This window comes from Apis mellifera, linkage group LG7 (assembly GCF_003254395.2).
Source record: "Apis mellifera strain DH4 linkage group LG7, Amel_HAv3.1, whole genome shotgun sequence".
Lineage (NCBI taxonomy): Eukaryota > Metazoa > Arthropoda > Insecta > Hymenoptera > Apidae > Apis > Apis mellifera.
The window spans coordinates 914,534-942,141 of NC_037644.1; the positions used below are offsets into that span (position 1 = coordinate 914,534).

Here is a 27,608-nt window from a genome sequence, read left to right on the forward strand (position 1 = left end):
TTTTATTATTATAATCCAATTCATTTTTTAACTTCAATTTTTTTTTTGCATGTAAAGATGAATTAATGAACAAAACATCCTGGAGATAATTAATAAATAATCATTGCATCTAAATTTAGAATCGAATATACTCGGAAATTAAATTTCATCATGTATTTAAATATTGCGATGCAATATTATTTAACATGACTCACCAAATTAAGGAAATCGTTCTAAAAATTTCCATGTAAAAATAAATAATTACAAATTGGAATTGGAGAGAAGTATTTGATAGTAAAACAATAATTACTCCTTGATATGTAATAGTATGTATATACATATATAATTAAAGATATTTCAATTACAAATTTTAATAATTCCTAAATAAAGATAAAAAAAAATAAAATATTTTGTTAAATATTATTTATTATTAAGTAAAATTAAATTATTAATAAAATTCTGTATTAAAATTTTCAAAACAAAGTAAAAAAAGAAGAAAGAAATTTTTTTGAACATAATCATTAATTCGTCGAAAAAATTTTTCATTTAAGAGGAAGCAAATAATTACGTATTTTCTGTTTAATTATTTCGTAACGAGTATGATGTACGTGTATAAATATTCGTCGTATACATACTTTATTTTCAATCATGTTATTTTTAGTAATCGGGACAGTTTAAACTTCGCTATTTAAACGATTATCGTTTATTTTACAGAATAAACTAGATGTAGAATTATTTTACGATATTTCTATTTCTATTATTGACATAATTTTCGATCAGAAAAAATATAAATTAAAATTCAGTAAATTATTATTTAAAGATATTACAAGTATTAGATTTAGACTGGATTTTTATGTTTTATTCAAAGTTAAAGATCAATAATAATTTTGTTATTGATATTATTATTATTATTGTTATTATTATTGCTGATATATAACTGATAATTTTAATATCAATATCTCTACTGTTATTTTGATTTTGGTGTTATCTATCAATGTTATTATAAGATAAACGAAATTATTATTATCTTTATACCATTTTAATTTGCATTTGCATTTTTATCACATTTAACAATAAGCAAAACAAGAAATCACCATTAAATATATATCATTAAAATACACTTTACTAATAATAACATTGAAATAAATTTCTTAAAATATTCTAGCAAGAATTTTAAAATATTTCCTATTATTATTTCTTATCTCTTAAATTTAAATTGACATAGAATTTAGTCTATTTTTTTTTTATCTTTTTAAAAAAATTATCCTATTATATAACTAGTATATAATATTTACATATGCAACAGCGACTAGAAAAGAGAATGCCACGAATGCGTCATCTATTATTTGCGGCATAGAGCTGAACATCATATTGCTCGTTCGATAAAGAGGGAAATATTTTTAGCGGGAAAATATGAATATATAAACGGATATTTCAAAATCGTTCGTGTAAATTCAGTTCAATTTTCCAAATCGATGAGGGAAAATAAAGAAACAATTATAAAGAATATTACAAGAATACATTGTAATTGAAAAAGAAAAAAATGATATTTCGAATGAGTTGTGATAACGAGAGAAAAATATAATAGAAGAAAAAATTGATGGAAAATTATTGTTATCAATTTTTGTTCTAATGATTCAAATATTATGGTTTAATCGGAAGAGATATATCTTGCAAGATATTGAATTTCATTTTGAAAACTAAAATATCTATTATTCATAATTGCTCGATTAATAATTGATATTAATCTTTTTTTTTTTGCTGAAAATAATTCCATTTTATTACATATATAAAATAACTCTAATAATTATTAATCATAAATAAATTATAGAAATGATTGTAAAAAAAAAAGAGTTATTAATTTAGAATCCATTTTATTTATAATTGTACTCTTAATGATTTTCAGATAATTATGAAAAATAGTAGATATTTTATTATCAATGGTCGCCATTGCAGTATCTTTTAAAAATAGCTATAGAATCTAGGTCGCCCTACGACTAGTGCAAAATTTATATTCGCATTCTCATTGCCACGTTTAAATTGTCTAATATATTTTCGCTATCAAGTTCTTCTACTTCAGGAACGATTAATTTTCTCAAATTAAATATTTGCATCTTTATAATGTCTCACTCGAATAAAAAGGATTAAACCGAATTATAATAAATTTATAAATATAGATTTTCCATAATCAATGACACGTTTCATAATCAATTCGTTAAGTCAACATACTGTACAATAACAACTTGAGAAATTAAAGACAATATAAAAATAAGAATAATCGAGGCATAATCCTCCGAGGATTACGTAGATGCATCAATGCAATGTAAACCGCATGTAAACCACGAATATACACCGATCGTTCGTTTCTTTCAACAAACGTTAAAACGAAACGTCGAACGTGCGTTAAAAAAAGAGATCAACGTCTTGTAATCTCACGTAACACTTATCATAAAAGACAGCGCGATAACATGCGCGATAAACGAAACGCGTTCCTCTAGTTCGTGTAGAATTCGATTCGTTGCAGGATAGATTTTTTTTTTTACGAAAAGAAAACGCGGGAACAAATGATCTCGATTTGGGGGAAAAAAAAAGAGTTAAGATGATAAATCACGAGGAGAATAAATTTCTAATGGAAAAAGTATTATACTCACGATCAACGTGACGATCGAGAAGGAAATGTTGTAGTCTCGATCTCGAACACCTTGGCTAGTTTATATTAGACTGCAGCTCTTATTCGTGCCACCTCGAGTGCGCTTCTGGCTGATCTTAGCTTTTCAACTGCAACTATATACGAAGACGAGCTCTATCGGCCAGCAAGTGATTCTAGATAGCGAGGCCTCTGCCTCTCTCATTGGTTGCTGGTGGGGTCGTTCCGGGTCGTTCTCCACCCCGGACGAAAACTCTTCGTTCGTCATCTTCTCCAAAGAAGATTCATCGTCTTATCGACCTTCTTCGTAGCCCTTCGTCCTTTTCTCATAGCGTAATGTATTATACCCTTTCGAGTTCTCGAGACTCGAGGGAAACAGAGAAGTTAAATTTTACTTCGACAATTCGAGATACGACACGTTTCAAGAATAGGTATTCAATTTCAATCGGTGGATATATAATTAAAAATTGAATGTAAGAACGTATTAAAACATTTTTAAGAAGATTTTCCAATTACAAAAATCCTCGAGATAATAAATTTCGACAAGTATTTTGCTTGAGCATATATTATATTTTTTTTTTTATCATCAGGATATAATTCTTGTTGGTTAAAAGGAAAGAAGAAAATTTTGTATTAAAAGAATTAAATACAATATGTTTCAAGAATAGGTAATTTCAATCGATGAATATATAATTAAAAATTGAATGTAAAAACGTATTAAAACATTTTTAAGAAGATTTTCCAATTACAAAAATCCTCGAGATAATAAATTTCGACCAAGTATTTTGCTTGAGCATATATTCTATTTTTTTTTTATCATCAGGATATAATTCTTGTTGGTTAAAAGGAAAGAAGAAAATTTTGTATTAAAAGAATTAAATACAACATGTTTCAAGAATAGGTAATTTCAATCGGTGCATATATAATTAAAAATTGAATATAAGAACGTATTAAAACATTTTTAAGAAGATTTTCCAATTACAAAAATCCTCAGATAACAAATTTTAATGAGACCAAATATTTTGCTTGAGCATATACTATATTCTATTTTTTTTTTTATCATCAGGATATAATTCTCATTAGTTAAAAGAAGAAAATTTTATATTGTGAAAAGAAGTAAATATTGTTAGATAATTTGTTTTTTTTTATTTTGTGTAAATTGATATTTCATATTTTACGAATCATTTGAAGGAGCAGGGATTTTAATTCAAGAGGATGTATAAATATCATTTATTAATTAATGCTATTGTGGATATTTTTATGAATATGTGTTATTGCTTAAATATTTGAGATCATCATCAATTGAGGAAGAAAAATTATTTTTACACTGGGTGTGGAATAACAGTTTCTTTAATAATTAAAATGGATTGAAAGAAGATAGTATCCTCCTTTTTAATTAGATTTATATACCTGATGCCAAAATTGATGATTGTACGTATATGCATGATGAATAAATATAGGAAATGATATATATAATGGCATTTTGTTTCTTCTTTTTGTTTGTCACGGTTTTAAAAATAGATACGAGAAATAGATTTATTTTTCGTGCAATATCTTTTGACTGCTGATAATTAAATTTATCTATATTGTAATTAACAATTTTATAATAAGTTTTAGTTTTCACAGAGCGAAATGAAATTCCAAACTATTTTCTTACGAATCACGCATTATAATAAATTTGAAAAACATTTCGCATAAATTTATTGTACAAATCGTTTTTATTTGTTAAAATTATAAGAGGAAGATATTTTAAGAAATTCCTATATTTTTTTTAATAAAATAAAAATTTATGAAAGTCCATGACAAATAATTTACACGATTAAATATGCGATATAAGTTCATTGATTCTTGATTCTTCTTACTATGATTTTTCTATGATAGGATGTATAATAATCTTGCGTAATAATAGGAATCTAATAATAGTTCATGTTTTGACAAATAGATTTAACCTTCCGTAATTACACTACCAAGATTAATTAATTAAAAATAAATCAATTCAGAATTCTATTATATTATACGTGTTGAAAAATGTTCAACGATAAAACACACATCACATTACATGTTTTCCATTTCGTAATATATATATATATTGAAACAATTATATTTCATTTTGTAATACATTGAAATTTTCAATCCCAATGTGAGAAGAATGATCGTAAAATGTTAACATCTTGACATCGTATCAAATCGTTACGCAATTTCGAACAAGTTTGTATCTTGTACACAACTCGTATGTGCAAATTAATCAAACAACGGAAACGATGATACATTAACCATTGACATTTTATATATATACGTAAATAAATGCAACGCTTATTATTTTCACAATTGTTAACTTTTAAAAAGAAACAACTTTTCCAATTACTTTTTTTTTATCGATTCCAATTAATCGAGCGTGTATGCCTCACGATAGAATCGAAACAACTTGCTTTCTTATTACCACCACAGTGAGACATGCTTTGTTTGTTTGATATCCATTCTACGGAAAGCACGTCATATTTGTTTATAGAAAGCGTTACGATAACGAATGATTTTTCAGAGAGTTTTTAAACGTACATCGCAATTTCTACTCTTGGCTTGTTGCTGAATCAGTGAAAGAAATGATTAAGATTGTACGTTTTTTTTTTTATATTTGCATACACGTGGTTTATGGATCGAAAAAAAAAAAAAGATAGGGTATCTTTGAAATTTAATAGGAATGAAGAAAAGAAAAACTTAATTTATGGGAGATATGGAGATGTATCGTTTTTTCTTCTTTCTTTAATGAATTTTTTAATCTACATAAATATGATTATTAATAACGATGATGTAAATTTTTAAATGAAAATATTGAAAATATTGAATGGAATATATGGAAATTTCGTCATAAATACTTGTATGCTTATCTATCAAAAGTCACATAATTTAGACTTTTTTTTTTTTTATCAATGAAATATGACAATATTTACAGTTTCGTTTCGTTAATTAACAGAGGAAACAGAGAGAATAAACGATGAATGAAAATCGTAACGGGAAAAACCGTTTTTCCTCAGTATACAGATTGATTGAGAAAAGGAAACTTGGTTGGAGGAGGAAGTTTATTAATATCTTCTATGATAAAAAATCATTGAAATACCTAGAAATGTAAATAAGTGGCGCAATAATTGGAAGAATAAAACTTATTTATTAAATAAATTCAATATTCAATGTTTAAAATGATTAAAAATGACTAACTTGAAACAAAAGATTAATAAATGAGATGTCTCGTTCGAAGAAAATCGAAATTTCTTTCGATAACAATATTTTAAAGTAATATTATGATTCAACATTGTAATGGAAAAATCGTTAAAAATCTATTAACGATGTTAATCGAATAAAACGTGAATTATACATCTCTCTGTTTGATGAAATTTATCAATGGAACTTGTTTTTCAACCAGGATTCAAAAATCGTGTTTTCAAACAAACAAGATTAGGGTTCTGTCAAGTCAGAAAGTCTTCGGTATTAGATGGTTAAAGTTAAACTGTGAACTGTTCGACCTAGTTGGCTGCACGCCTATAAAACAAATCCTTATCGTGCCAGCACATTATAATAATACTTATCTACTTACATTATTAAGTAGTATACATACATTAGATTGTCAACATGTACAGGTGGTTTCATAATTGGACCAAGTTTTTCAACCCCTTCGAAATTAAGAGAATTAAACAAACTAATTCTTTACAAAAATTATTCCAATCTTTTGTCACATATATTCCACTTTATATAATAGTTACAATAGCGAGATTAGTATAAATATCTATTGGATTTTGTGAGTGTTAAAATGAACTCAAGAATGTTGTTTATACATCTATTGATATTTAATTCTATTGATTGATACTAGCATTGCCACACAGTTTCATTTGACCATGAAATTTAAATGGAAAATTGATCGGAATTTTCCGTATATTTCTCATATTTTCAATATATGAATAGACTCGATCAATAATTAATTGATATTTGCAGCAGATAGCTAAATAGTTAGATTTATGAATTGGATTTACAAAGTCTACGATTTGTGTCTGATTTCGTTTGTCCAATAATTTTTCTATGCTCTACGAAGCATTCTACCAATTATATTTAATTTAGATTAGTTTTTGGTTAGAGTTTGGATATATCTAAGTTTGCTTCTGAACATATTGCATTCGACTTTTTGTTTGATCTAGCGTATCTGAGTTTATTTTGATTTCAGATTAGTGGTTTGAAAAAATCCTGTTTTGATATACGAGACTGCAGATTTTTTCGTATTTTATTTTTTCAAGATTATTGGGGTCATTGGGAATCAGCGCACACACACATACACACACACATATATACACACAGATCCGACAGACACCAGTTCATGGTGCATACCGGTTCATTATAGCGGTATTTCATCTTTTTTATGATTATTGGAATTAACAGCATTATATAAATGATATTAAAAAAAATCTTGTTTACATTTGCGAAAAGATTGTTATTTCCTTATTGATGTTTATTTAAAAGCAAATTCTGGAAAAATCTGATTTTTTTAAATAAAAGAGGAGAGGAGGGATCAAATATATCAAATTAGAATGATTTTTGTTCTTATTGTAATTAAGTGATTATCGATACAAGGAATAAAAAAAATTATTAGAATATTTTTCGTTTCAATATTAAATATATTCGAATTGTTAATAATAATACTTTCGTGCAATTTTAATTTTTGTTCTTAAATCGATAATAATAAAATGGATAAAGAATTATTTTCACAATTATTATGCAAAAAGAAACCATTGTTCGTGTATTTATTTAATTGTGTAATAGTGAAAAAAAAAAGAAGCTTTAAGTCAAGGATATATATATATATTTTTAAAAAGAGGGGAGATATTAAGCGTACGTGCCTAGCTTATCTTCTTCTTCGAGAAATACGATATTTTAAAACGAGATAGCTTTAAAGAAAAATGAAGAAGGCCAAGGGCAGAAACATGTGCATGATTGTGCGTTAAATTATACACGAACGCCATTATTAATCGAAATGTAAATCTAACTTCGAGAGAGAGAGAGAGAGATCGATAAAAATTCTATTTATATTTTTCTATATTTTTATATTCCTCTATTCTTGAACTTTATTAGTATAATCGAAGACATTGAAACGCGAAACAAGCGAGATCCTAGATCGCTGTATAATGAATTTTACCATGCCCTGAATAGGATGTTACGCTCAATTCGGTGAGCGAGCGTCATTCATTCCTGATCACGCTACGAGCCACGAGATTTCGTCTGCTCGATTATTATCAATTACATAAATCGATTCCTCGAAATGTGTTTTGCACGCGCCGCATATAGATAACGACAAGAGTTATCAACATAGACTCGTCGGTGAAGAGGAACATGATGCAAATGAAATAAAGTTGCACGGAAAGAAATTAAACTTAAATAATGAAAATATGTTAAACAGATAAATTATTAGTAATTAAAATATCGTATTAATTTAAATTTTAATTTTAATTTTTGAAGAGAAATATTTAACGTTCTTTGTGATTTATGGTGTCTACTCCTTGAAAAAAAGATTTCGCAATAGATTAAATTAAAATTTTTTATCTAAATATATAACATAAATTGTAAAAAATATCCTACAGATTAATATAATTGGAAATTATTACTTCATTGATATATTATTTTTTTTCAGATTGTCAAGATAAATTTCAAAGAATTCCACAGGAAAAATTCTAATACGTTAAATGTGAAATCATATGACGACAATCTCATTTAACACGTGTCATATGATCATACATCTTATAAATTTATATCAAAACGAGCTAATACAAAAATAATTACAGCCCCTATTAATGAAATAATTCCTGTTATCTCTGCTGTTATGGCGAACATATAACGTGAAAAATTAACATTAAAATGTAAAAGCTTGGAAAGGTTACTTAAATGATAATTTATTCTCTTTCATTGATTAATGTTTAAGCGGATTTTATATTAAAACAAAGAAATCTGAAATATTTCAAGTTCAATTCGTGTTTTTCGAGTTTGAAAAAAATATGTCGCTTAATTTGAATATCCCTATATACGTTAAACCGAAGTTGTCAAAGTTAATAATTTATAACAGAATAAGAGATAAATTTCAGGATTGTACTGGTAAAAACTTCATGATAATTTGGTCACGTACACACAATACTTGCACAACAGTCATTTCAATTATATTCCCTGATGAGGTCACAAAAGTATTTAAATTCTTAGATACAAATAATATATTCACAATTAATTTTCTATATTGATCTTCAATGCTACTACAATCTTGAAATAATAAAACCAATCATTAGCCACTCAATTAAGTAATTAGCAGGATGGATTTATCGATCGAACAAATTTAATTCGTATCTATTTAAGAATACTACTAATAATACAATCTTTCTTTATATCTTGAATGTAATTAATTAAAAAGAAACTGTAGAGACTCGTAATAATTTATTTACAGAATTCGTCGCAAATGAAAGTTCACTATATAAGATATTTATACATTGATTAAAAAATATATTGTAAAACGTAATATATTTTGATAACAAAATATATTATTTTTTTTAATTCAATTTTAATTTTAATTATTATCATTAAATCATTATAAATATAATTCGTGAAATAAAGTAGAATTTATTAAATAAAATCTTTATTGAAACTATATATCGTTATTTTTTTATTTAACAAGATTTTTTAGAATAATAAAAGATAAGAAGATAAAGTGTTACATCTCCTTGAATCTTTCTCGAATTCCATGAGATATAAATATATATATATATTTCCATAAATTATATTATCATAAATTATGATACATTTGAATAGTGATTCATAAATATCAATTTTTACGTCAACAGAAGAATGAAACAGTTTTCATACATTCTAAAAATTAAAGATGATTTGTGCAGATATCTTAATGAATAATTAATAAATTTTAAGAGGAATATAATAGAATTTAATTTAAGATCCATTTATTTCTATTATTTAATTGACATTTCGATAATGATGACTGAAGAAAGATATACAATGTAAGTTTCATTATAACATAAAATAAAAATTATTTGATGATTACAATCATTATACTCTAATCAGTTATACTCTATTTCAAAGTCCAATATTTCAATAGACCATTTAATTTTATAAATATATATAAATGCATATTTTCTTCATCCTCCAATCTTCAACCAATGTTGTTATAAATCTTTTATTCAAGTTTTATTAAAATTGAAAATAAAATAGAAGAATTAATGAATAAATAAAGAATTCGTTGCATCAAAATGCGTTGTTACAAAAAATTGTTTCATACGTGTATTTTTATAGCTGAGAAGGGATAGAAAGAGAAACCGAAAGGGAGATTAAAAGATTAATTTTCACATATTGAACAGTTATCATGTTTTTGTTCATAATTTACGTTTGATTGAGAGCAAAGGTCAAAAATGATATCAAGAAATGATTGAAATGTGTTTACTTTATTAATTACAAGTAAGTAATTGTTCAGGACTTAACTTTCCTTGAAGAATTATTTATCTTAATTTTATTTTTTCAGAAAACTTTTTTCATTCATATGGATATGTGGTTACAATTAAAATAAAAAAATTATAAACATGAAAATATAGAGATTGATTAATAAAAAAAATGCATTTGTTCCATTGACTTTTCGTTATTAAGTAATCAATTTTATTTATTTTTATAAAATAATTTCGAAACTTCTGCAATTAATTTAATTTAATTTAACTCGTATGTAAGTTATTTCTTTCATTTCGTTATTTGAATCAAATGAAATATATCGATGGAAAAGTTGGTAGTTTAATTTCATTTAAAATTGTTCAAAATTGCGAAACAAGATTCTCGCGCCATCTATATATGCGATGGATTATTATTTGCCCGATGCTATTTATTTTACATTTCCTTTTATAATAGTTCGAATCATGATCTTAATATTTTTACAATTACTTAATAAAATATATAATTTACAAAAGCTCTTTACAATGAATATATTTAGATAATTGTAATCAGTCTAATTTATGACTAATTTAATCCATCGTTTCTCTTAATTAAATTTTATATTATTTACAATTTTGCTGACTCGTCACGGAACAATTACACAGATTACATTTAAAATTTGCATTTGATTTGTTGGTATAAAAAACATTATCGTATTTACTTTTTACTAGTCTCTATAAGAATCTTAATAATTGAATTTCCAAATCGTAATTTATATTATTATTGCAAATAATGTGCCATATATTTTTTTATTATATTTTACTAACCAAGTAAATATCTGTATTTCAGGTCCTGAAGACTTTTATCATCATGAATATTGCGATAATGATACCATAATTCATCGCCTGATGAATGAGTTTCCTGTCGGTTTACCAGAATAGCAGTTAGTTTCATCAGGCGGCCAAAGCATCGACAGTAGTAAAGTCACGCATTTACGTTGCAATTAGATAAGGTGAGAAAGATTCTTTGAGTTTGTCAATCAATTTTTTTTTTTATATTTTACATCAAATTATTAATTAATTGCCATGATTAAATATCACGTTTATTTCAATCGTGATCGTTAATCATTAATTGCAAAAATATTGTCCAATATTAATATTTCAAAAATCTTTACAGGATTTTTCTTGCAACGAGGAATAACGCGATGATTCCGATGCGGTGAAAAAGTAAGTCGAAAGTATATGATAAAATTTTTTCATTTTAGACGTTGTTTTCGAGTAAAACAAGTTTTTGAGAAATTTTTAACTAAACTAGTTTTTGATTAGATACGAATGAAGTAAATGACTATTCTACATGTGAAAATAAGTGGAAAAAAAAAAAAAAAGAAAAAAAAATGTAAAAACTTTATCGCTTATTATTATTTTTATCGCTTATTATTATTTATCGCTAACTATTATTATTATTATTATCGTTATTGTAATTTCTAATTTCTTAAATCTCTACAAAAAAATAAATTTAAAATAATTTTCTTTTTATTTCATCACGACATAATTAATTAATAAAACTTTGAAAGAGAAAGGAAACATAAAAATAATATTTTAATTATTATTAATAAAAATATAATACAATATTTAAATTAATTTATTTTGAATTATGATATTCAATACCAATAAATATTACAATAATTGTTATAATTTTTCAATTTTATATTTTTTACTATTTTTTTTTGTCACAATAGAGAATGTTTAAGTAAAAAATTGAAAATAGGAAATTTTGTTCAAATTTTTTATAAATATATCAATTTTTAATTTTGATAATATTTATAGATAAACTGTACAATTATTTTGTAATAATTATTTATATCACATAAAATTTATATCATATAATAAGCATATATGATATGAAAATATATAAATTATAATTGATATTAAAAGTTTTTTAATGTTCCACGTGTTATGTTCGTTACATATCAATTTTTTTTTATTGAAAGTCAAATAATTAAATTGGAGATGAAATGTATATCGACCGTGGTTTCGTATTTATTTCGGTTTTTTCCATCTTCTTTGTAAATAATGTTTATTGAAAGAGGATTAGGGGTGTGTACATATAATATATACCCGTATCAGTGAAGGAACAGTGCAAATTTTGTCATTGTCAAAAGAGGAGAAATGGAATTTTCCATAATGTGTTTTGTTCACTATTTAGTTTACAAATTTAAGGAAGTAGCTAGAAAAACGGACACACACAGCGGATAATTAATAGTTCATGTAAATGTATATAGAAATTTTACATATTCTACGTTATTTTATCAAATTTTAATGATTTCTACTGACAAATATTTTGTTAAAAATATATATTCTAAAACACAACACGAAATATTTTTTTCTCAAAAATTTAAGAACAATCTTGAAGAGCAAGCTTCGCGTGAATCATTTGATAATTGTTTCCACAGATGAATCAGTTTTATTTTGTAGAAGAAACGTGAATCACATCTTTGATAAAATTTGAGGTAATAAATAAGTAAGTAAATCATGAGATAAATAAGTAAGTAAAACATCAAGCTAAACACGATATTTCTAAAATTCATTATTACGTATAATAATAAATTGCTTCGATATTAAAATATTTCTAAAAATATTATCAATTATCCTTTATGCGAAATAATTAATAGAAATAAAATCTAGATAAAAGATTCGACTACGAATTTTTTTATTTACAATTAATTTCGTACGTATTGTTATTTAAAAAAAAAAAATAAAAAAAAAAGAAAAAACGATATCCAAGATCGAATTAATACTTCATTTTCTGAAGTTCAATATTTATTCGTGGAGGATGTTGATGCCTTACTTGATTTTTCGAACGAGATTTTCGTGCATAATCCCCAGTTTCGTGGACCATTGGACAAATTGACGATCGAGCGTGTTGCGTGCGGGTGGAGATGACTTTTTTTTTTTGTCTATCACCGGTATGATTCGTTTCGATAACCAGTTTCGCCCCACCAGGGTCTGGATTTACATACGTGTCGCAGGAGGCTTTTACGTTCGCTTGATTTTAACACGAATTGTAGTTTCGCGGCAGGCATGAACGGTGCGTGCAGCTGAAACTACGATCCGCTTCTTGTTTTATCACGGTGCACGTTGTTGTAACGCTATTGTCAACGCGCAACCATTCCAATTTCCTTCTTCTTTTTTTTTCTCTCTCCCTTCCTTTCCTCGCCCTTTCTATCCTTCTTTGTCTTTTTTTTAAGAGAAGAAGAGAAGCGCCCAATAATCATTTTTTCCTTTTTTCTTTTTTTTTTTAACATCTCTGTTGTGTCTGTGCGAGTTGTCTCCTCTTCAGTGGCGAACGATCGATTGACTGATCGATAGACTCAAGGAGGGAAAACAAGGGGATATTTAATGCATTCGTCAGTGAAGTTCAAAGGCAAGTTTGTTAATTCGTGATGAGACGTTTTTTTTATTTTCTTTCTCGTTTTATGTGATTGATACAAAGTTGAATAAAATTGGATGTTAGTTGATATATTTTTTTTATAAGGTATTGTTAGAATTAATTTTTATTTAATAATAGTTTTTGATTAATCAAAAAAATCAGATGTATATTTTTTTTTTAGAAAATTGCATACTTACAAAAGTTTAATGTTTCAGTTTTCGAATTTTAACAAAGATAAGATATTAGAATACTATTATTATAATAATAATTATTATTATTATTATAAATAAATCATATTTTAAAGAAAAAACTCTCAATTATTATAAAGTGCACATAAAACTTTTGATGCAAAATTCTTTTCTTTTAATGTCTGATTTTTGATTAATATATAAAATTATTATTTAAAATTTATTCTATGTTTCTTTTTTAGAAAGATGGTTTCGAATTGAAATTTTCGTCAAATTGTTGCAATTTTAAATAAAAAATTACGAAAGTTCTATTAATATAATTAAAATTTATCAATTATAAAAGTTAAATATCTTTTTGATCATATTATGACGCATTAGTTTATGAAAATATCTTTTTAAATATAGATGGAATTAAATATCGTTAGAAAGAAATTATATTTTTATTCATTGTGATGCTCTAAAGTTAGCAATACTGATTCATTTAATTCAAAATAATTAGACGAAATGATGAAATTTTATTTAAAGAGAAATTTCGAAATCATTTCTCCTCCATCAACATTTGAAACCTTTGCATGTTTCGTAGATGGAAAACATTTTCTTGCAAATAGCACGAATTATTCGTAAATAGTTGTTCTGAGTTCGTGAGTTAAACTTAATTTTAAAAACAAATTTAAAGTTTAACTTTAAAATTATTATCGAAACTTTTATTATGAAAAACTATAATAAAAACACTTAATATTAGAAATATGGAAATATATATGGTGCTTTGTCGCTAGTAAAGATAAATTGGTGAAGAATTAACACACTTTAATTTTGTTTTTCCTCCTGTTTATCACATTTGTCATGAACCAAACTGAAAAACGAGGAAATCACGTACCAGCCGCGTTTTGAATTATTTCAAAAGTCACGTAAAATTTCAACTTTCTCGCTTAATATTAAATTTACCGAAATATTTGCACGATCAAAGAAGTGTTTATTCGCAATGAAAGATGTACGTATGTGAAATACGAATAGTAATATTATAAATGATATTTATTATTCTTTTCAATATTTCGTTGCAAAATAAAAATAAAAATATTACGCAAGTTAAGTGAATATTACTCAAAATTTCTTTCATTTCTTCGTTATAATTAAGGTAATTAAGGTGATTATATTAGGAATACAAATTTAAATGGAAAAGAATCTTTTAGAAATATTATTTGAAAAAGTTGGAAAAGTGCATAAAGGATTTAACATAATTTGATATTGTTGCAATAGAATTTTTCTTTATTTTTTTTCTATAAGTTTTCTATAATTCTTTGATTATAAGTTATATTTATAATTAAAATTTTCTTTATTGATCAGATAGAAATTGTATCAGAAACTTATAATATTGAATTACTATGAAAAATTTGTTTGTCTTTTAAGTCATTGCGATATACGAAGTTTTTTTTCTGATACAATTTTATCGATTTTGGAGAAATTAATCGTTTGCATAGCGTGTCAACAACTTATAAGAGATAATTTTTTATAAACGATGTCTCTGTCATTTATTTATTTTTAACAAAGTTTCTAACAAATATTTTCTTTTTAAATAAATTATTTAATTACCTTCGATCTATTTGTGATGTTACGTTTCAAGATTTTCCATAGCATTCTAAGGTGTTGAAATGGTATATTTAAGAAATACATAAATTATTTTAAGTACATTATTTACATTATTTTAAATTATGTTGTTGTAAATTATTTCAAGATTTCCTAATCGGGTTTTAAATAAATAAAACTTTTAGATCAACGTATAATTAGAATACTTAAATTTAAATTTGTTAATTGTTGATGAATGTCGGTTATAATGATTAATCATTACGCGATATTTTTTTGAAAGCATGGAAAAATGCATTAATTATCTGAAGATAATCATTTACGTAAACACACAGAAGGATAGTATGTTTATTTTCACAAATATTTTTTTCTTCCATTGTCGCGATATCTCGAAATTTTCCCTCTCGTTATCAATATTGGAATTAGATGATTTATTTGTACATTCATTGTACACTGAAATTTGTATCTCCTCGATAATAAAAGATAACGAATTACTCCTCGTTCATATCTTTAATTAAAAAGGAATGATAAAATTATAGGATCAGAATGCTTGTTTTAGAAAAATGGATGCTTAATTATTTGCCAATAAAATTTGTTTGAACACTGATACGAAAGATAAAGAAATTATATATTTGTTTTGTTGCGATGATGCTTCTTTTCAGTCATTCATTTTTTTCTAATTTTTTTTTTTTTTTTTTGGAATAATTTTATCATCGACTATTGTAATCTTGTTATTTTTCTCACATATTATATCAACGTATAATATTTTTTATAAAAAATTCATTGATACAATATTAAGGTAATAAAAATTATAAAAAAATATACTAGAATTATTATACGAACATTTTATAAAATTTCCTAATAATGATTTATAATTCTTCTTTCATTATTTAAATTTTTACATTTTCGTTCAACATTTTTAATATTCAATTATAATTAAATTTATCGATCAATTAATTATACGGTTCATCGCCTTCTCTTTCATACCTTTTAAAAATAATGAGATATATTTTTTAAAAAATTAATAACACAACTGAATATAACTTGTTGTAAATTTATATTTAAAATAATAATAACAAATAATAGACATTTATACACGAGCATATGCTTTCTAATTAATTTCATCAAATATTTATATAAATTTGAGAAATTTCAAACACCTCGTTTGTGTTTATAATATTTCTTGTACAGAAATACGTGAAAGTCGATCGACACAAGTCGAGTGTATACAAATACTCGAGACATTATTCGTATTTAATTCCTCAGTTCGGCCGTGACCATCATCGCAGCACCATTAATTTTGTGAAAATCTAAATTTAAATTTGCTACAGTGTTAAAATATCGTTAAAATATTAAATTTTATATTCTATCAATTAACACTATAATTTATTTTATTTAAATTTTCTTCGCTTTCTTTTATCCGATGAAACAGTACAGATTTTTTTTATAATATTATTGTATTATAATTTTAACTGCTCGTTATATATTGAACTGCAAATTGAAGGCATGTTCACTTTATATTATATGTCGCACATATATATATATGTTTTTCAATAGATTTCAAAGATTTTAAAATAAAAGATTTTAAAACTTTATTGTTATATTTTAATATCTTTTAAATTGCAAATAGTAATAGTTTTTTCTGCTTGTTTGAATATTTTCCATAAATGTTTAATTAAATTTAATTAATTCTAAGAATCGATATACACAACTTTAAAACTTCTGAAGTTTTGATATTTTAGTATCTTTTAAATTGCAAACGTAATAGTTTTTTTTTTACAATTCTGCTTGTTTGAATATTTTCCATAAATGTTTAATTAAATTTAATTAATTCTAAGAATAGGTGTACACAATTTAAAACTTTTCAAGTGTATCGTCATATTTTTTTATACAACTATAGTATTCCTTCAATATTCGATTAACCGATTCTTTGAAAAAATTTATCGTCGGGATCGAAGATCTGTAATTTTTTTGTATTCCCTCATTTCGAAACTATGATTTATCGAGAAAACTATTTTTCTTTTTCAAGTTTTTAGATACGTGTTCAATAAAATATTCTTCCAATTTTTAAATATATCTTTCCAATTCTCTGACAACAGAATCTTGAAATATTTAAAATTTATTTTAATACGGTATGATATATATATATGGTAATATGATAATATATTATTTTTTTCGATCAAAGAGTTAATCTATATTATAGGAATTTATTTTGTACATAAATCTTCGGATTTAAATTTGATTGAACATTTATGAGAGGAATGTAAACAAGTTTAAATATTTAAAAAAAAAATGTTTAAAGTTAAAATAAATATTTCCACTTATCGATTATTTTATTTTATCAATGATTATAATTTATTTTATCTTGGGTGTAGTGAGTGAATGATGGTGTTTAAAAGAATCTTCGACTTGTTTTCCATGTTCAGATACAATCGCTTCCGATGTATGTTATTTTGTTGCTTCAGCTTTATTTATTCGATGAAATTATCAGTAACAAGTTTAGAATTAATCGTTTAATAAAAAACTTCTCGTTTGGAACATTTATTAAAATTAATCATCTCTTGGTGTATTACACAAATATACGTTAAAAATTCCAATCTCTATTTTTTATTAATTTATATAATAATTTATTGGAATATTATTACGTTAATGTTACGAGATTTAAAGATCTATAACAAAAATATAAATAATTTATAAATACGTGTGTTTCGTTACAGGTGAGGACGAAAAGTCTGAGGAATCTGGTCCTGCAGATTTCGAGCGAGCAATAATTAATTCTGGTAAGTAAATTAATATCATTTATAAATTTTGTCATAAATATACAATTCAAACTAGAAACATATATATTTTCGTATAATTTTTGTGAATTTTCTTCTTCTTTCTATCGAATATTTAATTCGTAATACAAACACTACGTAAAATTAATATAAAATTAAAGAATAATTTAAATATATCGTAATTTTTTTAAAAATAAATAATGTATAATGTTAAATAATTATACAAGTGTAATAATAATTATAAATTCTCGCGTTACAGATCTCTCTCAAAAGAAAAAGAATTTTTCTTTCAAAGCAGCCGTATAAAAAATAGACACATTTATTAAAAAAGGAGTGAAAAAAAAAAGAAATACGTAAATGTCTAAGAATCTCCATCTTTTTTTGCTCGTTTCTTCTCTCTTTTCTTTTTTTCTCCTTCGAAGAAACGAAAAGGGTTCTTTCTTAAGAATGGGGGAAGAAAAAAATACACACGATATCTGGAAGGCAACAGCGAGAGAAATGTTTCGCAAAAAAAAAAAAAAAAAAAAAAGCAACATGAATATGCGAATAGGAACGAAAAATCTGGTTTCGAATCCAGTTTGCTTATATACACATTTGGATGTATACTCGAGCTCAAGTTCTCAAAAACATCCAATCAAAATTATCATTTCCATCATTTCCTCCATTTTCCAAGCTCGTTTCTCTCGAAATCTTTTTCTTTAAGTAAAAAAAAAAAAAAAATATTATTCTCTCTTTTTAAATAATCCCTAAATCCTTGATACAATTCCTTTCTTCATCCATGAAATCACATCTGCATCTCTCTTTCCTTATAATTATAAAAAAAGAAAAAGAAAATTGTGAATGAAATAATTATTATTCTACACAAACTAAGAAAGAATTAAGAAAGAAAAAAGATATCCTTTCGAATAAATTTTCTCTATAATTCCAATAATTAATTCCTTATAATTATAAAAAAAAAAAAGAAAATTGTGAATGAAATAATTATTATTAAAATCAATTACATCATTCACACTTACTTTTCCAACTAAGAAAGAAAGAAGATATCCTTTCGAATAAATTTTCTCCATTAATTCCAATAATACGAACAAGATAAATTTCAATTTCAATTTGTTTGACAGGTTATGGAAGGTTCAATTATCTGTTACTATTGGCCGTGTTGCCAGCCAGTTTCTCCAGCATATTCTCCTCCTCGGCTATATCGTACGTGTTGCCATCGGCCGAGTGCGACCTGGGCCTCACCATGTTCGACAAGGGCCTACTCAACTCGATGACGTTCGCAGGTGGTATATTCATTTATTGGCGTAACCGCGTAACCGCGACTGTAATTACAGGTTGAGCTTAAGACACAGAGAGTCAAAGCGCGCATTTGGTACGCTTCGAGTTTCTCTCTGGTTTCTAGAACGAACATTTCTGGTGTACGCTACGATCGGACGATTTAGGGAATGTATTTGTGCGAGTACTTTCAGACATGGTAATTAAACGACAACACACTCTTGTAATCTCATCCTGCAATTGTGGCCAACGTGGCTAACGATCTCGAACGATCTCGAGTGATCGCTTTCGGGATCGGCAGATCGTTCGATTCTTAGAAATCGCTTCAAATCGATCTTCATTCGTGTTACGCTCTCACGCTCGAAACTTTGGACGCAACCTTCGTTTTTTAAACGAACACACGTTCTTTTCTTTTATAATTGGAAATATTTTGTCAGATAATTTTTCTGAAATGTGATATGATGGAATTTCTGATAGTTTCGCGTTGAATGTATGAAAATTTTGTTTAAAAAGTGAAGAGAGCTTCAAGGAGCTTTTGGACAGGAATGTATAAATACGTGTATACAGAGTGTTAATGTATTCGTGGAATATCTTTAGATCGAGTATAGAAGGAAAGATATACGAAAGTTTTATTCAGTTCAAATTGTAAGTTAATTTGCTTTTTCTTTGTTTTTTTCCATATCAATTTTTCTATTTGTTTTAGCCTCTAGAACCGATCTTACGAATATATTAATACCTCGTTAGATTTTTAATTATTTGGGCAGGTAAGGAAATAAGGCTTGGTTGCTTATCAGTGAATATACTTAAAGATATATTTATATATAAAATCCCTATGTGAATTTTAAAGGGTATTGGAATCGAAACTTTCTTGGAAAAATTTTGTGATATAATCAGAAACGAGGATACTTTCGTTTTTTTTTCTCGTCGTATTTATTAAAATATTTTATAAATATTTTACGTCTTGAATCTAATTCGCGTAGTTCATCTTAATCAAAAAAAAATAAACGAGTTATTATTCAAGAAATTGTTAAATAAATTTGTTTCATAGTTGATATTAGCATGCTTAAATTTATTATTTACGGTATTTTATATTCGTATTATGAATTTATATTGCATTGTTTCGATTTTTATGCGTGTAATTCAAATTGAACCATTCGTCACACATTTATTCTGCACAAAATAAATCACGAGGCAAAACATTCGAAGGAAATAAACTTTAAAAAAAAAAAAAAAACTATTAGAGAAGCTTATCAGTTTTTTTTATCACATAATTAATAAATCGTCGTAATTGTCGTAATGTTTTCCTCCAATGTTATCTTTAATACAATTGTTTGATAAATAAATTATCAGTATCAGTATACCGTATGTTCTTTTTTTTCTTTCTTTCTTTCTCTCTCTCTTTTTTTATAAAGAAGCTGATATATAACGATAATAATAATAAAAACAGGTAGACGAGATACGAGAATTTATGAAAACGGAAAGTCCCACGGAAATATCAATGAATATACACAAATAAACAATTCAGATTGATTTACAATACGTGTTATGTGTGTGTTTATAATTTTTACAACCCTTTTAATGATTCTTTATTCAAAACAAAAATCTTGTCATGTAAACAAATTTCATAATGACATATAAAAATATATTAACCTGTTGTTTATAAATTTTATAAAAAAAAAAAAAACTTCATCCTTCGTTTCTGATTTATCTATCTCCGCAAATGAAAATTAATTATTGCTTCTTATTGTATTCATTGTTCGTATCAAAATTTGTTGTTAATCAACAGTAATTATTATTCTCGTGATAACAATAAATATTATTATAATTAAGAAATTAAAGTAAATGAATTTTTTATAAATCTATATCTCGAAAATTATTATTATTATTTTTTTCAATAGCACCGAGTATCTCAATCGATTATCGATTTCCATAAACACAAATGATAGATTTTTTTTATAACTCCTGTATAGGATCATTTCTCATTTCCCATCTCTTTAATATATCTGAAATATATCTACTAATAAAAAAAAAAAAAAATATCACGGAAATATGTAATCATCTCTTTCGATAACTTAATGAACGGATGGTATATTGATTTCTGTTGATGAATCATTAGAGTGCCGAGAGACCGCAAGGATGTCCCGTGATTGTTAATAACTTGTCAATTATTAACAAAAATTGGTGACTGATTCCAGGTATGATATGCACCTCGTTCTTCTGGGGATTCATGACTGACACATTTGGCCGTAAGAAGATAATGTTTTACGGTTACATGTTCACCGGTGTCATGAGCCTGGTGACATGTTTCTCGCATACCGCATGGCTTTTAATTCTGTTCAAGTTTTTCGACGGAGTAATGTAAGTTGATAGAACGATCGGTATAACAATGAAAACTTCGAATCGTCCGTGCGTCCGATATCTAACATTATCACAGGTACATCACATGTTATACATGTGAGCTGTTGAAACTGACGAATGAAAGAAAAATTTTAAACTCACGTATGATTTGGAAAGAAAGAAAAAAAAAAAAAAGAAAGAAAAGATTGCCATTGTATAATTAAATGTATTATATGTATATATAATATTATAGCGATGTAAATTATTACCGAGATATCCAATGATTAATAAAAATTCGTTGGTTTACACATTGTGATAACGTATCGAAGATTTCAAATGTTAAATTTCCTTTACGCATATATTTAAATTCTAATATTTTGGATTATTCAATATCAGCATTTCCGGCCCGTACGCAGCGTTGATGTCCTATTTGGCGGAAGTACATAACGATACTCAACGAGCTCGAACATACATGTGGTTAGGAGTGTTTTTCTCACTTGGAAATATTTCTCTGCCGTGTGAGTATCACTTTGTTATACTCGCACTATTTTATGCATTTGATATATTGCATAATTTATTTTTCCTAAATTGTGATAAATGTAAAATAAATTTTCTTCCACTTCACTTTCTCCTCTCCATAAAATTTTAATCTTACAAAATTGTTTATATGCATAAATCATATTTCTCTATGAGAATTAATAAAATTCAATCGAGAATTTATTATATTTTTAAAATTACGTTATCAATCGTGAATGATAAAAGGAATGTATGATTTGGTTCCAGGTATCGCGTGGTTGATCATACCTCAGAAATGGATTATTAACCTAGGAAGCGGGGATGTAGAGATCAATTCGTGGCGTGTGTTTTTGGCTATTTGCTCGTTGCCAGAGTTTCTCGCCTGCATGGCCATCTTCGCGTTCCCCGAAAGCCCCCGTTTTCTTCTACTGAAAGGCAAAACAGACGAGGCTCTCGAGGTTTTTAAAAAGATATATTCCATGAACACCGGCAAGGATCCGGACACATATCCAGTAAGTAATTTCGCCAATGTTAAAATATTTCTTATATTTTTCGAGGCAGTTTTGAATTATCATCGTGATTTAAATTAATCTTCGTACACGATTTGGTTGGAAAATATTCGTAAAAATATGGGCAAATTTTTATTATTATAAAATTGTTGATGTTCGTTCCAGATAAAAGATCTCGAGGAAGAGTATTCCGTTGAATGCTCGAGTGACGATATAAGGGACAAGTTGCGAGCCTGCTGGCAACAGATCAAACCCCTCTTTCTGCCACCAAACATCTTCAAACTTATCGTGATAAGTTTAATTCAATTGGGCGCCACGATAGGGTTAGAACATTTCTTCAAATATATTGTTGATTTTATTAAAATCGTAAAAATTTTCAATATGTAAAAACATTTAATAATATTTCGAATAGTTTCTTCCATTTTAACGATTGGAATAATTTTATATATCAAATTTTCAAATTTTTTTAGGTCAAACTCGATTAGATTATGGATGCCGCAATTGTTCACCATGATGGAAAATTTCAAAAGTAATTACACGACACAGGAATATTCGAGCTCTCAGCCACGTTTCTGTTACATGTTAGGCCAACAGCAATCGAATAGTTCCTCGTTAAGTGAAACTCTAAACGTTGCTCACGCATGCATACCGGTATTGCAATAATTATCTTATATTATGTTCAATTTCTTACGTGGATAACTATACTCATTTTTTCAGATTCTAGAGAGAGAGAGAGAAAGAGAGAAAAACAAACGCAAAAGTTAAGATTTTTTTTATTTAAGTAACGAACAATAAATTAATAAATAAATTCACGATCAATATTTTTTAATATTATGTCAATTTTTGTATTTGTTTTAATCTCTACAATCAATTCATTTAAAGATATATTTATTCCCTGGATATTCATTCATATTATTAAAATTTAAATTTTTCTCATTTTATACATCCTATTATTATCGCATTAATAATTTATTTTATTTTATAGGTGGAATTAAATTCAAAAGTGTTTATTAATTCTATCGTGATTGCGACTACCGGTGTTGTTGGATACACTTTGGCAGGATCATTGATTACTGTAATAGGAAAGAAGAAGCTCATAGGTTGGTTAATCTATTCAAATTTTCTTAAATCTTGATTTAATTTTCGCGAAATTAATGCAATATTAATTTTTATCCTTTTCAGCAAGTTGTTTCATGGTAGCAGCCAGTTGCTGCACGTCACTCTATTGGGCTGAAAACAGTAATAGTATACTCGGCTTGTGCTCGGTATTCGTAGCTATGTCGAGTATAGGTGGTGCTTGCGTTGTAAACATCGTTGCTGATAATTTTCCTACATGTTTAAGGTGTAAAAATGTTTTATTCTCTAAACATTTCTTCCTGTATCCTGTCGTATTTCTAACTGTTTTAATGTTTTCTTTTTTTCAGAACTATGGCAATTAGTTTCTCCATGATGATCGGCAGAATAGGAGCTGTTACAGGCAATTTATTGTTCCCGGTGTTGTTCAACTTAACCTGTCTGGGTCCTTTCTTTATGATTGCCTCTGTTTCCCTAGGTAAAATTATCCTATTTTATAAATTCCTACAAATAGTGAAATATCGTGATATGATAATGATGAATTAATCTTCTTTCATTTCGTAGTTTCGGCATTGTTGGTAATTATTCTTCCCAAGAAGTATTCGCAAAAGAATAAATCAAAGCAGATTGCTTGACGACAATACGAATGGATTAAAAAATAATCAGCTAATAATAGCTGAAAATACTGGTTTGTAAATATATATATCTTGTCCTTGATTGAATGTATAATTTCAATGCATGATTTTTCATCATGTAAATATGTAAATACATTACTATTACATTCATGTAGCATAAGATATCTTCATCAATATTATAAGTGTAATTCAAATAATTTGCAAATCGAATGCATGATCTAAAGATTGAGATTTTTTTAAAATAAGTCTCGTGGTTGTATAGCATGAAAATAATTTTAAAATAATTCTCGTCGTTTTTAACGATTTGTCAGTCTGTGAATTAGATCATAATTGCAATGTTTTTCTAAAACAATTTAATAAAATGAAATATTATTGTTATATAATAAAAATATATTTTCTTATTGTTTTAGAAATAATTTTTATAAATTGACCTTTTCGTTTCGTATTATCGTCTATATAATTTTTAATAAATTTTTGTTTCTGTATAAATAATATTTATTATTCATATACAAGTATAAATATTAATATTTATGCAACATACAGATAACAAAACATCAGATGGAGTAGATTTTGTTAAGATTTTTAATTAATTATAATAAGATTAAATAAAAAAGATAAAAGAATTAATCAGATATCGAAGCCGTGTTTTGGCGCATAAATTTTGTAAAGCAAAGTACAATAAATAAGGATAGTAAAAAAAAGAAAGAGATAGAATAAAAATTATGGAATCAGCGCTATCTTCAGAGTGCCGTAGATGAAACATATATAGATAAAGAAAGCAAATAATACGAGAAAGATAGAAATAAGATACGAATTAATCACTAACGCCATCTGGATTAAAGATATCATTCCATAAGTAATCAAGAGATGGCACTGATAGTTAATTCTTATGTTCATCCTTCCTTATTATTCTATTTCATAATTTTTAATATTTTTATGATAACATGACATTGTATGTCGATATCAAATTCAATGCCGTGATATTTAGTTTTCATGTCGATAAAAATCATGACATTTAATATCAGCAATCGTAAGAGAAGTCATGAATTTATTTTTGTTAAAAATTTCCCGCATTCATTAGTAGATGTCTCTGTGATACGTTGTCAATCATTCGTAATATGGTTACCGCGTCCACGTGAATATCTAACCTATTCTAATTGTTTATATTCTAATTGTTTGCAATAAAAGCAATAATTGTTTATTATACTATTATTATAAATAAGAATCACTAATGAAAAAATGACAACCGACGAGAAGATAATTAGTGCGGAAGATATATTGAATAATAAGTCAGATATTTTAGACACGAATACAAAAGATTCGGATAGTATCAATAAGAAATCTAAAAAAGTAAAAATCAAGAAAGAAAAGTCATTAGAGGAACAAATTCCTAAAGGAAAACCAAAATCTGGTAGGATATGGAAAGAACAAAAGAAAAGGTTTGTAAAAAAAAAAAAATAAAATACATTCAGTAATGTTAAGTTTATTTTGTGTTGTATTTATAAATAGATTTTCTTCTATTGTTAAAACACGTGGTATACGATTATCTTTTGATAAAAAACAAAAATTGAAGGAAGATCTAAAACATGTTAAAGAAATGTCACGGGAAATAAAAGCAAAAAAGCAAGCGGAAAAGGAAGCAAAAAAAGAAAGAAGAAGAGCCAATTTAAAACGTGCTGCAGAGAATCAGAGGAAGAGTGAAATTGTACAAGTTGTAAGTATTTTTGATTAAATTAAACATTTTATTATGTATTTATATTATAAATATGAAAAATATAAAAAATATAATTTATGTAATGTTAAAATTAAACAGTATTATAGTATTCAGGTCTGTGCATATCGAGTCATATAATATATATTATAAAATATATAAATGTGAGGAGACCAATATAAATGACTATCACAAATCAATATTATAAGAAAGTTAAATTAGGATATATTATCATTGTAATTTCAATCATCTAAAGATTGTTTTATATTTTATTTTCGCATTCGTGGATTCGAATGTCTCTATACATAGATAGGATTAAGTTATATTGATTAATTAATAAAGTTAATTCATTCATTATACCACTTTTATATCAGTCACCACGATTTATTCATAGAAACAATAAATAAATAGCAATTGTATATTGATGTTATTGCATTTATGAATATGCATTAATGTGGCAATAACAAAAATTTTTTTATTTTAATATCATGAAAAATATAAATTTTGGATAACAATCCAGGTTATAACTAACTCTAATAGATCCGAATACTATGATACATTCAAATTGAAATTGAATTGAATTGAATTGAAAAATTGAAATTAAATTATTTTATTTTATAGATCACAAATACTGCAAAATTGAAAAAGATTAAGAAGAAACATCTCAGAATGATACAAAAAAGAGATACGCTCAATTTTTAGAAATATTGAGCATTTGCATCTCTAAAGCAATTTGTGATTTTATAATTAAAATGTGTAAAGTATGTATTGTAAATAAAGAAAAAAGAAAAAAAAAGAATAGTCTAAACATATATAAAAAATATATATATATATAATTTTCAATAATACAATTTATGATCTATTTAAATTTCATATAATTGATTTTTGAATATTAAAATATAATTTTTAATATATATATAAAAGTTTTTAAAGATAATTATTTTTGAATATCACGTTTCTTAAATCGAAAGATTTTGTTCTTTATTTTCTCTTGCCTTTTGTTTTTCCACAAAATTTTTAAGATTTCTTTTTAAATCATATTCATTTTGTTTGATCCACTGTAAATTCGAGAATAGAAATTTCGTTAATAATTTTTTCGATTATTAAAACAATACGAAATCAATGTTAAAAAATTTACCATTGATTTGACCCATTTTGGAAGATTCTCCTTGTTTTGCGGCACCAGGAATCTAAAAGATTAATAAATCAATCACGTTGAATATTTGTAATAAAATGTCTTCCATTTATATGTTATTAAATTAATACGAACCTTTCATCTACCAACAATACTGCTCCCCAATCATGAATGTGTCTCAAGCAACGTCCTAATGCTTGATTTAAAGCTCTGTAAGCTTGAATAGAATACCATTCTGAACCTCTCAATAATCCTTTCGAAACATTCATATCATTATACGTCATTTTCATATCAATTACAGGATCCTTTCTTACTGCATACGGTATACCAACCTAAGAGAAACAATATTATTCATGATTTTTTTTTTTTATG

At 26.0% G+C, this 27,608-nt stretch overlaps 4 protein-coding genes across 9 annotated transcripts in view; 2 read left to right on the forward strand and 2 right to left on the reverse strand.

The window, feature by feature from the left end:
- LOC408953 (peroxidase) overlaps positions 1-2,774 on the reverse strand; it is a 31,433-nt gene extending 28,659 nt beyond the window's left edge. For both annotated transcript variants that reach the window (XM_026441874.1, XM_026441872.1), the window contains exon 1: positions 2,631-2,774. The gene's annotated coding sequence lies outside the window, so the exon portion shown is untranslated. The remainder of the gene's footprint in view (positions 1-2,630) is intronic.
- Positions 2,775-10,977: 8,203 nt separating this feature from the next.
- On the forward strand, positions 10,978-24,816 carry LOC411186 (synaptic vesicle glycoprotein 2C). 4 transcript variants are annotated; one of them, XM_006558093.3, is made up of 13 exons: positions 10,978-11,084; positions 11,249-11,298; positions 17,988-18,050; positions 19,166-19,518; positions 21,515-21,677; positions 22,053-22,174; positions 22,440-22,684; positions 22,847-23,004; positions 23,152-23,332; positions 23,667-23,781; positions 23,864-24,023; positions 24,106-24,233; positions 24,320-24,816. In XM_006558093.3, the coding sequence occupies exons 5-13, from the start codon at positions 21,517-21,519 to the stop codon at positions 24,388-24,390; spliced, it is 1,341 nt and encodes a 446-aa protein (XP_006558156.1). In that variant the 5' UTR covers positions 10,978-11,084; positions 11,249-11,298; positions 17,988-18,050; positions 19,166-19,518; positions 21,515-21,516; the 3' UTR covers positions 24,391-24,816. The 4 variants fall into 4 exon arrangements, with proteins under 4 accessions (XP_006558156.1, XP_006558155.1, XP_006558153.1 ...); XM_006558092.3 differs by having other exon boundaries at positions 19,166-19,327; XM_006558090.3 differs by lacking the exons at positions 10,978-11,084; positions 11,249-11,298 and adding an exon at positions 13,120-13,495 and having other exon boundaries at positions 19,166-19,327.
- A 657-nt stretch (positions 24,817-25,473) lies between these two features.
- On the forward strand, positions 25,474-26,903 carry LOC551400 (coiled-coil domain-containing protein 86). The gene is made up of 3 exons (XM_623794.6): positions 25,474-25,829; positions 25,900-26,104; positions 26,723-26,903. Exons 1-3 carry the CDS (start codon positions 25,630-25,632, stop codon positions 26,801-26,803), a joined length of 486 nt encoding a protein of 161 aa, XP_623797.2. The 5' UTR covers positions 25,474-25,629; the 3' UTR covers positions 26,804-26,903.
- Positions 26,904-27,038: 135 nt separating this feature from the next.
- LOC411185 (Fanconi anemia group J protein) overlaps positions 27,039-27,608 on the reverse strand; it is a 63,818-nt gene continuing 63,248 nt past the window's right edge. For both annotated transcript variants that reach the window (XM_026441680.1, XM_026441679.1), the window contains 3 exons: positions 27,372-27,568; positions 27,240-27,291; positions 27,039-27,159 (listed from right to left, as the gene is read on the reverse strand). In XM_026441680.1, the coding sequence (XP_026297465.1) occupies positions 27,061-27,159; positions 27,240-27,291; positions 27,372-27,568 (348 nt within the window). In that variant the 3' untranslated portion in view covers positions 27,039-27,060. The remainder of the gene's footprint in view (positions 27,160-27,239; positions 27,292-27,371; positions 27,569-27,608) is intronic.